The following is a 17299-nucleotide window of genomic DNA, read 5'->3' on the forward strand; positions in this document are numbered from 1 at the left end:
CCATTTTTAAAAGCAGAGAGTTGAGAAGATTCCTAACATATTCTCTGGTAGTCAGACAATAGCCCAACAGCCTGTCTTAAGGCAGGGCGGGCAGTCTTAGCTGATATGTCCCCACTTCTCTGGCCAAGCACTACAAAAGGACCTCCAGTCTCTCCACCTTGCCCCTAGCTGTCTGTTCCAGTATGTTAACGACCTCTTGCTTTGCAGTCCCTCAAAAAATGATTCTCTATCCCACACCATCTCCCTCCTTAGATTCCTGGGGAAAAGGGATACCGTGTCTCAGAACACAAAGCTCAACTGGTACAGCAAAAGGTCACTTACCTTGGTCTTGACCTCAGCCCTACCACTCGCTGTATACCCACCTTCAGAAAACAAGCTATTAATAATCTCCCTTTCCCCACCACGGAGCAAGATCTTCTTTCCTTCCTAGGGTTACTTAGCTATTTTAGACTCTGGATCCAAAATTTCTCACTCATTGCAAACCCCTTTATGAGGCCTCCCGTGGGGATCCCCAAGAAAGGGTGACAGAGACAGACTTAATTCCTGCTTCTTTCTGGGCCCTTAAGAAAGCACTTCTCAAGGCACCTGCTTTGACTCTACCTAATCCTAAGAAACCTTTCTTTTCTTAACCAGCAAAAAGGGACAAGCATTAGGGCTATTCACACAGTCAGTTGGGGTCTCCCTCCAGCCTGTTGCCTATTTGTCTAAAGAACTAGACCTTGTGATAATAGGCTGGCCTCTCTGCTTACAGGTCCTAGCGTCAGCTGCACTCCTTGTCCCTGAAGCCCCCTCCAACCCTCAAAAAAATTGCCCTCCCCCAGCCCCTATTGGTACACTCCTCTCACCACCTCTCCGACCTTCTCAGCCACCGGCTCTAACCCTTCTCTCCCCAGCCCGAGTCCAAGTCTTACCCTCTCAGCTTCTACAACCCTCGGTTACCTTCTACCTCTCCTGGCCCCATTCGCCTTTATTACCCTCCTCCTTTTCCTCCCCTGCTTAAGTAACCTATTCCAAAGATTTTTATAGGATCAAATGGCGGCCATCTCCCAGGCAACTACTCAACAACACCTCCAAACGGCCTTCCTGCTTCAAAATATCAGAAAACTTCCTTCATTACCCCCTCTCAGCAGCAAGTAGCCAAGAAAAGAATGGCAACCCGTTTTCCTATACCCCTTTAGAGCCAGGAATGATAGAATCCGGACAGGAGTACTGCCTTTTTTAATAAGCCTACCCACCATCTCAGAGACACCTAGGTGTCACCTTACCTAGGCTACAAGCAAGCATTCCCCAGAGGACACGTCAGCAAGCCGCAAGCCCACCTTTTTTTCCCCTGACCCCTCCCCTCAAAAAGTCTGCCAAAAAACCCTGGCCATAAAAAGCCACTTAGCCTGTAAGAGACACCTTTGTTCTGCTGGCCAGAACAGAGGGGTCCCTCTCAGGTGTAGCAATAAACGTGCTTGGACTGTTGAGCTCGCATCCCCTCTTTTCCTTTCACTGGAGCCATAATATGGGCACCCATGGGCCTGAGTTATGGTTAGGGCAGTGGGGGTGGGTGGGGATGGGGCACCTGACTGGAAGTAACAGTCAGGGAGAGACATCAGCCTGGCTGCCACTGGGGGGTGGGGTGGGGAGTTGGTTAACCCATCGGTGGCCTAACATGCATTACCTACTAAGTGCAGGTACCCCAGAATGTCTCTGATCTGAAGAGCAGATATGAGCCAGATGGGGTTGGAGGTTTTTGGCCATAGGTTCCGACTTAGGAGAAGGGCAGGCCTGGCAGGAAGTCCCTAAAGATGAGACACTGGTTTGGGGAACAGTCATTCCAGGAAAGACAAGCCCATCTTCAGAGCCACCAAGACAGTGACTTCTTCAGAAATTCATCCAAGATAGCAGCCCAGGAGGGGGACCAGGGAAAGCCCGAGTCACTGGAGGGATCTGGGTCATGGGAGAGGGAGATGGGAAGTGGGGAGGAAAAGAGGAGAGAGAAGGAACTTAACCCTGAGACTATCTAGGGCAGTGGGTATATCCCAGAGGGCAGGGGCTCTGAATGAGGGGTTAGAGCAACATGTCTACCTCCGTAGATACCTAGGATGCCTCCCTCTTTATTTTTTTAACAAAAAAATATCAATTTAGGAAGAACAAAATAGAGAGAGAGATTTTAATCTGCTAATTTAATTTAGAGGCCATATCAGTGTTTGAAAATGCTCAGGGATTATGGTGATTTACAGCTGGGACAGGAATCAGCTGGGGCCTTAGCCTTATCGGGTGTACAGAGAGGTGCCTGCTGGGAAATCCAAATACACTGAAAATAGTGTGTGAAAACCCATTTATAGTCAAAGAGGGGGAATGGGGCTGGGCTGGGCTGCCTGAGCTCTGCCCTAGGGTGGGGCCTTTCAGATTACTCTCCAGGCCCTTCCCTCCGTCCCTCAGGTTTAGAAGCCCTATTTCACCTGACATGTCCTCTTCATCCCCACCACCCATCCCCCACACCTTCCTGGAATTTGTGGGCCCAGACTAAGCCCCTCCTTCAAGAAGCCTTCCTGGACTCCATCCTCCTCACTGACCTCAGCCTCCCTTCATGCTTAAACCTGCTCTGGAAGATAACAGGGAAGATAATGCTTTTGGCATCAGAACACCCAGTTCAAGTTCCAGCTCTGCCGCATCCCTCCACAGCAAGCCAGGCCTTCCATGGGCCTCAATTTTCTCCCTGCCAAATGGGGATAAAAAACACTCCCTCTGGGGCCAGCCCCTGAAGCATTAAATGAGATAACTGAATGGAAACCATCTCAGCAGATGGAAGGGATCCTATGACCACAGTATTAAACAATTTACTGTCTTCTCTTGGGTTATGCCCTGATTGTGTTTGAACTGTTGGCCTTGTCATCCCAGTTTCTCCATGAGCCTGGGGCTGTCTATGAGCAGGGCTGGGTCTACCTCAGTCCCCCACCCACATCCCTTCATCTAAAAAGTCATCCATCCATCCCACCACTCTTCCCTACCCACCCCACAAATATTCCTCAGTGTCTTCCACACACATCCACCCCAAAGAGAAACTTGACTAGGCAAGGCATGGACTCTTCCCTCAAAGCCCTCCCCATCTTGTGTGGAAACAGATATATGGACGGACCAAGGCTCAGCTAATGCTTCATGCTGAGAGACAAGCAGGTGTGTATGGTGGAACACAAGGGATGATGGAGAGAGCTCAGTCCCAGAAGGCTTCAGGGAGGAGGTGGCCTTTGAGCTGGGCCTGGAAGCCTAAGTGGGATTCTGATCTTTGGGGACTGTGGGGAAGGGCATGCTTTGCTTAGGGAAAAGCAGAAATGTTGCCACCACTTCCTTTACCATTTTCCTCCAACAAGACTGTGACTTTCTCAATAGCTGAAACATTCTTCTCTCTCCCATCATGTGGCCAAACCCTGGGCTAAGTCATAGTATTCACAACCACATTATAGATGAGGAAACTGAAGCTCAGACAAAGGTGTCCAGGCTGAAGCATAGATTCAAACTTGGGACCCTAATGCCTTGAAGTGTGGGGCCCTGAAGCTATCAGAGCTGCCAGAGGTATTCACTTGAACCTTGGATTAAGCATCAACTCTCCAGGATAAGTGGAGATAACTGTCACTGAATACCTACTGTGTGTAAGCTGCTTCATATAAATCAGCTCTCTGAGCCTTCAAAAGGATGCTGAGAACGGCTATTATTATCCCCATTTCACAGATGAGGAAACGGATCCCACAGCTAGCACATATGAGGCCAGGGGCCCAGCTGGATCCGTCTGACTCTTTAGCCCAGGAGCCAAGCCACTGCCCTTTCTGCCTCAGGAAGATAGAGGCCCTGCAGGCACACCCGTTTCAGAGGGAACGGAAAGCAGATTGTCTTCGGGCAGCCTGGGCTCCTTCCTTTGCTTGCTGACACCCAGAAGAGCCTTAACATGTCCTCATGAATGCCTAGAAACACTTTTATGGAGTTGAAAAACAGAAAGTTCCCAAACTATTAATTAACAAAAACAGCCTGCTGATACTTGGAACTCAACAAACAGAAAGGCTCTGACCATTACTCATTTCTTTGTTTTCACTTACACTGTCAAAAAAAGGTGTTTTGTAAAGAACAGCTTCATTGTTCCTAGTTTCTAGTTTCTGAAGTCAGAAAAAAAGAAAAAGAGTTTCTCAACCACCTCCAGGCATTTTTCTTTCAGGGAGGTGGGGGCAGGGATAGGAGAAGGGAAGAAGCACTGCTTGAGCATCGATTTGATACCCAGGACTGTGCTGGGCACATTACTCACAGCCTCCTTAACTTAATTTAATCTTCCAAGCAACCCATTTTACAGGTAGGGAAGCTGAGGTTCATGCAGGCTTTGCCTGGAGACATGGCCAATTTGCCAATGGGCTGATTTGTACCCAGAGTCTACATATGTATGCTCACATACACTTGCTTGCACATGTTACAAGGGCAGCAAAGTGGGAGGGATCCTGGCCAGGGAGTCAGGAGACCTGGATTCTAGCCCCAGCTCAGCCACCAACTCACTGTGTCGCCCTAGGAAGTCTGAGACTCTAGGAGGCCCCTTCCAGCTCTGGGATTTTAGATCTATATGTGCCCTTGCCAGGAAGCCTGGCACCTTCACAGCGCCAGGGGGAGCTTCCTGAGCTTCCTTTCTGCCTTCTGGGGCCCCTCTTCACTGCCATGGGATGGCTGCCCCCTCACTCCCCTGAAGCAGCCTTACCTCTTGCTGGCTACCCAGGAGCAGCCTGAAAGGCTCGGCCCACTGATGCCTCTGCTCTCCCCTCTTACCCCATTCCCACATCCCTGCAAACAGCACTATGGTGGGGCTGGACCTCCCAGGGGGCTGCAGAGCAGGCTCACTGGGACTGGGTGCTGGCTGTGCCCCCCCACCAGCTGTGCCTTACGGGGCCAGTGACTCAACTTCCCTGAGCGCGCATCTTGCCTCCCTGGGCGCAGTAATGGAGTGGGCCTCCCAGGGTTGTTATGAGGTGTCTGGCACAGCGTGAGAGTTCTCTAAACTATGGTTATGATAATTAATATTCATTCTCTCTTGGGGGTGGAGTCTTCAAGGCTGCTGTTTATGATCATGAAGGCTATGCACTGCTCAAAGGCACAACCGGAGGGGCCAGAGAGGGCAGAAATCTCAGCCAGGCTCCACCTGCCACAGCCGTGGGCCCAGAGGAAGAAAGCGTTCTGCAGTCTATACAGAGGCTCCCCAAGCTGTGCCCAGGCCCACCTGGCCCTGGGGCTGCTACTGGTGGGGGAGCGGTCCCCACACCTGGTGGGACTGAGCAGTGTCAGACAACAGCACCTGGAGGCGCACCCTGCACCCAAAGGGCCAGAGAGAGTGGGCACTCACCGAGCAGCTGGACGCCCCGAGTGAGGCCATAGACGTCCACGAGGGCCCAGAGCGGGTCAGCCGTGCGGACCCCATTGAAGAAGAGCATGGCAGCCGAGTCGTTGATGCGGTGGAACACGCGCCCCTTCTTGTCCACCCAGAAGGAGATGACGTTGCCCTCATTGGCGAACTCTTCTGGCAGGGCCTTGGCCCAGAAGCCGCTCTGGGCCACCAGGTCAGGGCAGGCGTACTTGGGCAGCGAGCCGGGGTGGATGCGGGACGGGTCCTTGCTCGTGAAGCCCAGCCGCAGCGCCCCGCTCCAGCAGCACTGCTTCGTGGTGATCTGGGCGGCAGGGGGTGGGCCTCAGAGACAGCCCCCAGCCCAGCCCGGCCCCCCCCCACCCCTGGCAGAGAGCCCGTGGGGACAGGAGTGTGCCCTCTCTGCAGACCACCCACAGGCCGGCTCTCACGGGCAGCCAGGTCCTCTCCCTCCCCGGGGCCGGGCCCCCCAGGCCACCCCTCCCCCACTCCTCGTTTGTCACACAGGGAGGCTGAGAAAGGAGCAAGGAAGAGGGACAAGGATGAGGAGGGACGAGAAGAGCGGGAGTGGCAGAGGAAGGAGAAGGGGCAGGGTGTCGTAATGGCCAGAATGAGGAAGCCAGAGGCGGGGGCACAGCGAAAGGGAGCAGGAGGGAGGCCCCACCTTCAGCCTGACTTGCTCATAGAGGAGGACCGGGCGGTTACTGAAGGTGATGGCGTTGCAGAAGCTGGCCTGCCTCTTGACGGCCTTGTGGCTGAGGTCCATGAGGATCTGGGAGCCCTTGGTGTGCGGGTGGAAGAGCAGCGGCGTAGCCGGGAGACCCCCGCCGGCGCTGCCCTGCGAACAGTGCTTCTGCTTGTGGTGGCATCGGTGAGAGGTGACAGGGAAGGGGCCCCCAATGGAGTCTGCAAAGGAACAAGCCACAGTGTCAGAGAATGTGCCAGTCCGAGAGCTGGACCAGGGGCCCCTAGGGAAGGGCAGGGCTGGGGCATAAGAGAAGTTGCCCACCGCCCCATATTTCCACCTTCACGGCAACCCGCCACTACTGCCACCGTTTGCCACCATCCTTCTCCTGCTACCATCTATTGCCACTTCCCACTTCACCACCACCACCATTTATCTACCACCATCCACCATCATGCTTCACTTGTCACCTCCCACCACCACCACATGACCATCTGCTAATCACTAGTATTTACCCCATCTACTTCCACCATCTACCATGTGATAAATCAGCATTTACTACCAACATCCACCATACACTGTCACTCAGTATCACCTCGTATATTTTATTCAACAAATATTCACTGTGTATCTGCTGAATACCAAGCCCTGTCCTGGCCCTTGTAGATAGAGACATGAAACATACATGGATCCTGTCCTCAAGAAGACAACAGTCTAGGAAGGGAGATAAGACACAGTCAGAAATCAAATGGCAGGCAGTGACAAGGGCCAGCAGGATGTACAGGCAGGTCACTCCTCAGGCAGGCCTCCTGGAGGAGGGCAGAGGAGCCGGGCTGGCACAGCTGGGCTGCCGTGGCATGTGCTCATGGGCCTGTGCCCCGGAGGCCAGGGAGGAGGGTGGGACAGCCTCGGCAGCGGCAGCCCCAGGCCACCTCCCTTCACCTCAGGCCGCCTTCCTGCTTTACGCTGCCCGTGCCTGCAACATCTTGGACGTGCGGGCCCCTCCACCCACGCTTCCTGACGGAACTCAGGTCTGCCTCCAGAGCCCCTGGCCAGGGAGCCATAGCACTTTCTTCTGCAGACAACCCTACCACACCTCCGAGGACTACGGCGTAGGGAGCAGGGCATGGTCCAGGAGAAAGCACTTTACAAACAGCAGAGTCTGGTGTCCAGGAGAAAGGGCAGGGAGCAAAAGAACATGGGTGAGGTGTCTGGTGGCTTGTGTCTGTCACTAACCGCCAGTGTGACCCTGGGGATGTCACCTCCGCTCTCGGGCACAACAGCCTCTGAACCTGTGGCTCTAAGATATATATTAGCAGTAACAGCAATATTCATGCGCCGACGTGGCAGCTGTAGGCAAGAGAGGGGAGGCATTCCTTCTTCCCCAAGATCTGTGTCCCATCCATCAGGAAGGACAGCCCCCGCCCGTCCCATCATCTTGAAAGAAGAGACATGGAGGATAGGGGAAGTAGAAAGCCACAGAATGTGACAGAAGCCTTCTGGGATGTTTCAAATTTTGGTCCTTCCAAGGCAGGAATTTAATAATGCAGAAAGCTCCATCAGCATCAGGCTTCCCAGAGGCCTCCTGCTCTCTAAAGGGGAGTGGTGGGTGCTTCCAGGAAGGGGAGAAAGACAGGGAGGGAGGAACCTCCACAGCCAGAGCCAGGAAGGCCCCGACTTCAGTCCAGGCCGTGTTTGCGTTGGTTTGCATCACTTTGCATCACTTTGCATCTTTGCTTCCTCCTGCCCAGAAGGCCCCAGACACCAGCATCCACAGTCCAGCACAAGCCAGACGCCCTGCGTGTAAGAGGTGGGGGTGGCACAAGGAGAGCTCGCCTTGCTCTCACTAAGGAGAGAAGACGAATCAATGGACAGTGCTCAATGGCTTTGAAACCCACCAAGCAGGGAGGGCTGGAATTGCTCAGTGGAGACCCGCTAGAGAGGATTGTTGGCAGGACCCACTGTCTACCTGGAAGAAGCTGAGGCCCCTGGATAGTGCAGAGCAGGGAAGATCATTCCAGGGACAGGGATGACTGGGGTGAAGAACAAGCATGGCACTGCCTACAGGTGCCCATTAGGCTCAGGCCAGCCTCAGACATGGCTTGACTGTTGCTTTCAAAAAATATCTGCTGGCAAAAGGTAAAGTTACACATTGTTTAGGGATATATACATATGTAGAAATGTAATACATATGTAAAACATAAAGGGAAAAAATGCCTCTGGATGAATGGACACCAAATTGTGGTACATCTAAACCATAGAATACTACTGAGCAGTAAAAAGAGAATGAACTATTGATATGAGCAGCAACACAGACAGATTTAAAAATAATAATGTTGAGGGCAATAAGCCAGTTAAAAAAAAAAAGCCTACTGACTAGAAAACACTGGGCAAATATGGTGCAGACCCAGAAACCAGAGACCCCGGCCCTGAAAGGACCACTCCCCAGGTCCTCCCTTCTACAGGGAGGGTAAAATTCTTGGGGGACCAAGGGCAGCATAGGCCCACCCACACTGGCTGACAGCAGAACAGATGGAGAAGGCAGGACAGGGGAACTCTAGTCCCTGGGGACACAGTGTACACCCAGACATGCTCATGAACACACATATACACCTGTGAGCGCATGAAGGTGGTCCGGACTCTAGGAGACAAACAATAGAGAGATTTACCCTTTCCCTTTTCCCTTAGGCCAAGAATCACACATTTACATATGTACTGTGCACATATGCATGTATTCATGCACACGTGGATGTACAAAAGAGTACACATAAAATACACATCACACAAGGGCTATGCACATCTAATAATAAAGGCAGCCATTTATCAAGCACTAACATGTGCCTGGCTCTGAACTGGGAGTTTTTCATACACTTCTCAGTTTCACCTGCATAGCAAACTCAGGAAGTAGGAAGGGACATTGCTAGCCCATTTTATTGGTGCCAAAGGTGAGCCTCAAAGAGCCTGAGTGGCTTGCCCAAGGTCACAAAGCCAGCAGGAAGAGCCACTAGGAGCCAGACTTGGGCAAATGACTGCAGGGTCTGTGTCTTGGCCACTCAGCATCATTATCCAAGAAAGCATGGGTTTGGTATGCTGAATACATTTTTTAGTCATTAAAATATGGTCATAACTAGTAAAACAGAGGGCAAAGTGTTCATGTACCATGTACAATCACCTTCTGTAGCACATTGGGGGATTCCCAGCATTCTGTTATGTTGCTTTGACCATATACATGTGTATACTGCCAGAACACAGAAATGCAAACCTTGTTTTCATACATTGCCCTCCTACATGGCTGCCAGGGTGCAAACAGTGCAGCCAATGTGGAAATCGGCTTGGCAGTGTCCTATAAATACCTACCATACAACCCAGCAATCCCACTCACCCGAGAGAAATGAAAACACACCCGCACAACGACCTCTACACAAACACATGACAGCTTTACTCATAATAACCCCAAACTGGAAACCACCCAAATGTCCTTCAGCTGGTGAATGGACAGATGGAACGAGGTACAGCCACACAAGACATTCTATGCCGCGATAAGAGTGAACGGAGCTATGATACGACAAGGAGGAACCTCAAAAGCCCACTACATGGTCTAAGCCAGACAGAGGCTATACGCAGTCTGATTCCATTTGTAGGACACTCTGGAAAACGCCAGACCCCAGAGCTAGAGAGATCAGTGTGCGTCACAGTTTGGGGAAGAGGAAGACCCAGAGAACAAGGGGAGTTTTCATGGTGACAGAAATGTTCTGTGCCTTAATTGTGGCAGTGGTTACACAACTTACACATTTGTCACAATTCACCACACTATACACTTATGAAGGATAAATTTTATCATCTATAAATTATACCTCAAAAGCAACAATAGCTAATAAGCCACGGCTTCATTAAGATGGAAGAAAAGGAGGCTGGACTCTGACCACAGCCCCCGCCTCCCCACTACAGGCAGCACCTGGGATTGGGACCATCGAACAGGAGCCCCTGCAGCCTGCTTGGGCCTGCCCTCCCAGCCTTCAGTTCCTTCCACCTCTTTGAAGTGGGGGTGCTGTTGCCTGCCCCCACGGGTATGTGGAGAGCACTTCGACCACTGCAAGCACCTTCGCAGATGGCTGCACCTGCAAAGCCCCATGTCTGCCCTCGTCCACACAGGATCATCCCTGAGGCCGTCAAGACAGGTGCAGGGACTGTCCCTGGAACTGTCCTCAGCCCTTCTCATCGTGCAATCAATGCCCACTAAGCCACCCCGGTAGGGACACTGCGGAGACCCTCTCTGGCCTGCTGGGCATCTCTTGCCAATGGACTGTGGTCACTTGCTGCTTGGCAGGCTCCAGCTGAACTCCTAACCCTAACCCACTAGCCCCACCATGTTCCCAGCAGCCTCTGAGCATCCCACATCCAACCCACCCATCCCACCTCAGAAATAAACATCACTGTGCTCTGACCCCTCCTGTCCTCACTGCTGCCATGGCCCTAGCCCAGGCCTCACCACTTCTCTTTGAACAAGGGCCAGAGCACAGCTACATACAGCCACGTCAGCTCTGCCCTGAATGCCTCCAGGAAGGTGCTATTCTCATGGACTGCGCTAGAAATGGTGCCTTCAGAGGTGCCCAGCATGGCAGCCCTGACCAGAATGCCCACCACCCACCCCCTGCTGTCCCTGCTTCTGCTATCTCCCTCCTCCATCTCAACTGGCTTTATTATCTGGGGGAGGAAGGAAAGAAAGCAAAATGAGAATTAACCCTGAGCACAGCTCTGACACCAAGGGCCAGAGGGGCAGCTGGGCAGATCTTCTTCCCTATACCATCCACAAGTGCTCCGTCCCTGCCCTTTGACATACACTATGACCCTTAAGGTCCCCATTCTGTGGATGAGTGAGTTGCGATTTAGACTAGTTAACCAACTTGCTTGAGATCACACGGCAATTAAGTGGCAGAGCTGAGACTTGAGCCCTGGTCTTGCAATGCCATGTCCAGTGCTTTACCCTCCCTACTCAGTGTCTAACCCTAGAGTTCATTTTCCCCATGAGTCCAAGATGGCAGGTGTAGTGGGGAAGGGCTGCTTGGAGAGGGTGCCACCACAGCGAAGGGCCTCGAAGATGCCTGACCTGTGCCCTGCACCACTGCTTCCCCAGTGGCCAGTGGCCCTGGAAGGAGCCCAGCCTCAGCATCTGGTTCCCAGCAGAGCTCCCAGGGAGGCCCCCTTAGTGACAGGTTTACAAGCTCCTCGGAAACCACAGTGGGGCAACCCTCTCAGGGGAGGCTGCTGCTGACCCAATGGAAACTCCTCCCCACAGCCCATTCCTCCCGGGCATTTATGAGCTGCCAGACACAAGACTGGCCAGCCCTCTGGGCGACCCTCAGCCAGCTCAGACCACATTCCTGCCTCCCAGCCTCTTGGCAGGATCCCGGGAGAAGCACAATGTAACAGACACAGTGTAGCCAACAGAGTGACCTCCCCACCGTGTGCCACTCTCTGCCCAGAACCATCCTGGCAGAGCCCCGGATGCCTAGGCTGGACTGAGCTGGGCTGCCAATGAGAGAAAAGGGGGGAGAAAACCCCACAATTACCCATCTCTATGTGACTTAACAGTCAGCATCTTCATTAGGACCCCAATGCCACTATGACACACGTCCTCAGAAATGAAGTCAAGGCCACCCAGCCAGAGTAAAGGGCCCAGATTGGACCCAGGCATGCTGCCTCCAAACCCAGCAGCTCTGTCATTAACTGTAAGACCTCTGGGAGCCTCACTCTTCTCATCTGTAAAATGGGAGTTACCATAGACCTTCCTCGTGGGATTCTTGTGAGGATTAAATGAGATGATGGTGAATGTAAAGCTTACCCAGTGAGTGGTTGCTATAATAATGTTATATATGATAATTCTAATTAATTATATAACACTATATGTAATGTCATAAAATATGGTGTCACTGTTAATTATGTAATAGAATATGTACATTATATTATATACTATATAAATGTATTATAAATTATATAACAATAATTACTACTATTGATGTCAATCTGTGCTCTCTACACCTTTGCTCAAGCCATTCCCTTGTCCCTCATTTCTCCTCTCCAAACCCCCCATCTTTCAAAGCCCAGCTGAATCCCACTGCGGACAGGATTGCCTTGTTATGAACCCATTGCTTTGCTCTTGCCTGATCATTTGCATCTCCTAAGAGGGACACTTATCCCACTTTCTGGTCTATAGGGTGGGACAGAAAGCATGAGCAGGAAGCAAGAAGCCTGGGGTTCAAACTCTGGCCACACCACAGACTTGCTCTGTGACTTTGGACAAGTTGCTTTACCTCTCTGGACCTTGATTTCTTTCTCTGTAAAACGGGGTCAGCAGAGCTGCCCTGTCTACCTCTTCAGGTTCTTATGATGCCCCAAAGAGATACGAAATATCTCATGCATGTGAAATAATTTTGCAGACTTTAACACCTGTACCTGACATAAGGTCTTATTTTTTCTTATAAAAGCAACCACCACCACCATAGGAAATGATCAGGGCCTTGCAGCCCAGTGACAGACCAGATGCTTCTGTTTTAATTTATCCCAAACACACTAATCCTGGACTGCCAGGGTGGTCCTGATTTGGACTAGCTTATATGCATTCATTGAACAGAACCCTCTCTGGGAAAGGGACTCTGGGAGCCAGCCCACAGGCTGAGAGAGCAGGTGGGAGGGGTGGGGCTCGAGTGAGAGAGATGATGATAAAACTGGGCACCTATGAACTTCTCTGGGTTCCTTAAAGGGAGCTACCTCCTTCACCTGCCTCTTGCCTCCAGTCTTGGCCCAAGCCATTTCTCTGCTGGGAACCTTTCCTTCCTTCTTCCTTCCTATATACTTGTCATTCTCTTTAGACCTTGGTTTTAAAGTCCAGTTTCTCCCAGAAGTCTCTCTGACCCAGTCCAGAGTAGGGGCCCTGCTGTGGACCTCCAGGGACCTCATATATTCCTAACAGAGTATCCAGCACTGATGCACCCTTTCTCGACTCTGATTCCTCCAAAGAATTAAGCCCAAATGCCACGTTAGCACCCCTCCATCTTCCCCGGAGAGCCTGGCCATGCATGTGTACAGCAAGTTCTGCTGCTCTCCGGACAACTGAATGAGTTCATGGTGACAAGGTGGGTGAAGATGTGTGGCAGGGAGTGGGAAGGATCGGCACATTTATAGCCAGTTAATCTCCACACTGAACCTCCTGTTCTCAGTCACTTTGGGACACCCCAACCTCCGACTTCCCAGCAGCAGAGGTGTATACAGCTGTGCCTCCCACTGTCCTCACTGCCAGGAGGGGGCCATCCCCCCTCACCACCCCTACCCCACCCTAAGAGTCCAGAAGGGGATTCCAGATAACTGTTCTGGGTTCAGCTCCCTGTCTGCCTTCCCATTGCTTTCCTAAAGCCCCCAGGCCTGGCCTGAGAGAATGAGGGGGAGTGTGGCTTAGTCACATATATCCACACACCATGTAGACCACTACCCTTAGTTCCCCTTACACAAATCCACCCTCACGGCCAGTGGGGGTGCCTACTGGTGGACTCAGTGCCAAGGGTACATTCTGTCCTGGGGGCCCACAGGGGCTGGAGGAAGCCAAAGATGCAACCTCAGTCCTTGGAGGCAGCCAGGTGCTTGTGTGTGTAGGCACACACAGGCATGCAGGAGCCCCCAGGGAAACGTGCACAGGAGCGCATCAGTTTAGAGTGCGTACTATACACCAGATGTGCCACCCTTTCGCCTATTAGCTCATGGAATCATTCTTCAACCTTGTGGGTTAACCTTTCCATTCACTATGTACAGACATGGATGTTGAGACCCAGACTCCAATGAAGGGACTGGCCTAGATTTACACAACAAGTAAGAGTGGAGCAGCATTGAACTCTCACCAAGAACCCCTGCCCCACTGCCCTTCCTCTCCAACCTCGTCTGACCTCATTGCCCTGGCTCTCTCTGACAGCTCCACCCCGCCTGCCCCTCGGGGCCACCTGCAGCCCCGACTGCCATGTGTCCAGCAGCCCTGGGCCCGTACCCCATACTTCTCCCTCTTACTCAGTGGCCAAGCACCTACTGGGTGCCCACTAAGGTGCTGGGCTAAGAGACTACGGAGATGATGAGACTACTCCACACCTGCAAGCTCCCCTCAGCCTAAGCCTCCAGAGCTGCCGCCAGGAGACAGATGGCTCCTCTGGGCTAATCTCACGGGGCCACTTGATGAGCTTTCCCTGCTGTCTGTCTGAGAATTAAGGAACCTGAAGAGAAGAAGTGGAAGTCAGCTGCAGAAGAAAAACAAGGCCTGGCTTCCCCTCTGAGCTGCTAGCTGCGTGACCTCAGTTAGCCAGTTCCCTTTCTGGGCCACAGCGTCCCCCGTCTGGGAAAGGATAGAGAGGCAACCAGTCTCTCAGGTCTCTGCATCCCAGCATTCTAGGTTTGGCTGACCCAGAGACCAACCTGGAAGTGACTTGTATGTCTGGGCGCATATTTGTGTGTCGTCTGCACATCAGCCCCGCAGCAACAGACCCATCCTTGCCCTGGAGGGGAGAATGTTGAAGGAGGCCCCCCAGGATCCCTGCTGCCTCCCTCTGTGCTCTCCCCAGCCCCCGATCTTGCCCTCAAGACTGGGAGCAGCTCTGAAAATCTGCCTGATGAGAGAGATCAAGCATGTAACTGCCGAAACCATTTCCAAATGGAAATTCATTTCTCCCATGGGTCCCCTGCCAGACTGGTCCCAAAGGAGCCCAACTCCTTACCACCAGCCCTAACACACACACACACACACACACACACACATGGCTCATGCACAAACACTGACATCAGCAGGATAACAAGGACACGTCATACGTAGAGAGCACCACAAATGCGGCTGCTCACACATGGGAACACAGACACAGCACAGAATCCGTTCAGTATTACACAGATAGGCACACACACAGAGAGGCCCCAAACACAGATGCACATTCTGCAGATACCAAAAACACAGACAGCCAAAACAAATCCACAGACGCATGACTAGATAAACCCCCCCCCACACACAGTCTGCAGTCCTCTCTGTCAACTCCCCGTTACCTCTGTCACCCAGCAATCCAAAATCTTCAGCTTGAACCAAACCAAAATCCCAAGGCCCAGAGTGAAAATACAATCAAGCTATGTAACTGTCTTCAGGAGTCAGACTGAGGGCGGAGGGCATCCCTAGGGAGGAGCAACCCTCTGCATCCCCCACTGCCCCCCTCACCTCCCAGGAGGTGAACGGTATGGCCGTGGTGAGGACATGCATGTGTGGGCTCTGGCTCAGGGGTAGCCGGTACAGGCAAGCACCCCTCTCCACAGCCCCAACTCCTACTGTGTTTGAAGGTAGACTGAGCAGGGGCTGGGGCCAGTGCAGTGGGTGCCCAGCCTGAGGATGGTGGTCCTGGCCAGGGGGTTGAGGCCTTTGATTAGCACTCGCCTACGGCCACCCAGCCTCCTGGAGTTCTCAACACGCCCCAGACCATCGGCCTGTCCCAGAGGAAGAGGGAGGGAATGCGACCCTAGCCTCAGAAGACCTTTCCAAGGGCTTTGGTTTTCCCCACTTGAGTCCTACTCGCATTGTCTCATGTAATCCTCACAACAATCCTATGAGGAAGGTACTATTATTAGCCCATTAACAGATGAGAAACCGAGGCTCAGGAAGACACCCGCCCTCACTATAATGCATGTCTACCCCAAAGCATGAGTTCTTTAAGGCTGATGCCCTCCCAGGGGTTCTCGGGGTCCTCACTCCCCTCTGCAGCCTGTGCTCCAAGGAAGCTGGGGAACAGTGTGCTGTCCTGAGCCTGGCCTGAGGGCCTCTGTCCCTCCCAAGCCATGGGCTTGCTCAAGTCTGACTCCAGTGGAAAATGCCAGTCGGCTCCAGACCCTCTGCCAACAGGCCCCGCTGGGGCCAATGAGCCCTGAGAAGAGCCCCCACCCCACAGATGGGCAGGGACAGGCCCAGGTCAGCCCAGTCCGAGTCTCAAGCCAAGGCCCAGGCCACTGGCACTGCCCCTGGCATGCTCCGGATTATGTGTCTTCTAGGGCCTTCCATCTGTCACTTTAGCCCTCCAAGCCCAGGATGAAATTCATTTCCTTTTAAGAGAGCCAATGATTTGCTATTCCCATGTCTCCTTCCCTGCCTTTTTCTTTTTTAATTAGAAATTATTGTCTCAAAGTCCAGAGCCTGGAAGGGGCAAGCCCCCTGGTCACGGGTCACAGCCACAGCCTCCCACCTGCTCCTGCCATCACCTTTCCTCCCTGGGCCTCTCCCAGGCTCCTCAGAGCCCACTGCCCTCAGCACATGGAAGCTGCCCCTTCTGATGCCCTGTCTGAGGCAGGGGCAGCCCTACACCCAGGCGAGTGTGGCAGGAACTCCCCAAGGTCTGCCCCCGCTGCTCTGGTGCTAGCCCATTTGTATAAGACCCCCAGCTCCCACTGGCTGTGTCTTCCCCTTCTGGGTCTCCCACATCAGTCATGTTCCTCCCAAGACTACAGCATGCAGCCCAGGCAGATGAGGTGACGGCAGTCAGGTAAAGCCGGAGTCCTGGGAGTAGGGAGCCAGCCGGAGGTCCTCCCTTCCACCCTGTCACCTACCTGCCCATCAGTCTGTCCGACCGTGGGTGTGAACCTCAGGGTCAGAAGTTTGTCGGCATCCCCAGCAGAGCACACGCTTTGAGAACCCAAGTCAGGCAATGTGGGGGCTGTGATTTGCACACCCATGTGCTTAGGCACGAGCCAGCAGAGGTACACATCCACAGACACCTCCGGTGCCCACTAGTGCACACACACATGTGCCCACACAGCTCCCCACAGCTCCATCAGGGAACACAGTGCTGACCTCCATGGCCTGCATCCCAGGATCCAGACAGGTCCCCCCAGCTGCCTAACTGTCATTTGCCTCAGTTCTAGGAGATGGGGGTAGAGACACCTGGGACCTCACCTCCCACTTGGGGGCTGGTCAGCACCCTGGGGAGGTAAGACGACACGGAGACTTTGTGGAGACTCAGCTGCCTACCCTCCACCAGCTGCCAGGGAAAGCCCCCATCTTCCTGCTTTTCCCAGCACCCCCTTGCTTTCCTCTGCCTCAGTGCCCACCACCCAAAGGCACCACCCCCCCACAGCCCCAGAGCCCTCCAAGGAGTGCAGAGGCAGGGGAATGACCATGCCCTCAGCCCCAGGGCCCCTGGCCCCAGCCCCCCAGGTGGTCCCCAGACTGGGGCTGGGCG

The 17299-nt window shown here is 53.1% G+C and overlaps 1 protein-coding gene across 3 annotated transcripts in view; it reads right to left on the reverse strand.

Moving 5' to 3' along the window:
• The window catches only part of NEURL1 (neuralized E3 ubiquitin protein ligase 1), a 91928-nt gene that overhangs the window by 29331 nt on the left and 45298 nt on the right, over nucleotides 1–17299 (reverse strand). For 2 of the 3 annotated variants that reach the window (XM_017660109.3, XM_017660111.3), the window contains exons 2-3: nucleotides 6042–6283; nucleotides 5360–5681 (exon numbers count right to left, since the gene is read on the reverse strand). In XM_017660109.3, coding sequence (XP_017515598.1) covers nucleotides 5360–5681; nucleotides 6042–6283 — 564 coding nt within the window. Of the gene's footprint in view, nucleotides 1–5359; nucleotides 5682–6041; nucleotides 6284–8031; nucleotides 8182–17299 lie in introns of those variants that run through there. The other variant, XM_017660112.3, reaches the window with a different exon arrangement.

The sequence above is a fragment of the Manis javanica genome, chromosome 7, assembly GCF_040802235.1.
Source record: "Manis javanica isolate MJ-LG chromosome 7, MJ_LKY, whole genome shotgun sequence".
Classification (NCBI taxonomy): domain Eukaryota; kingdom Metazoa; phylum Chordata; class Mammalia; order Pholidota; family Manidae; genus Manis; species Manis javanica.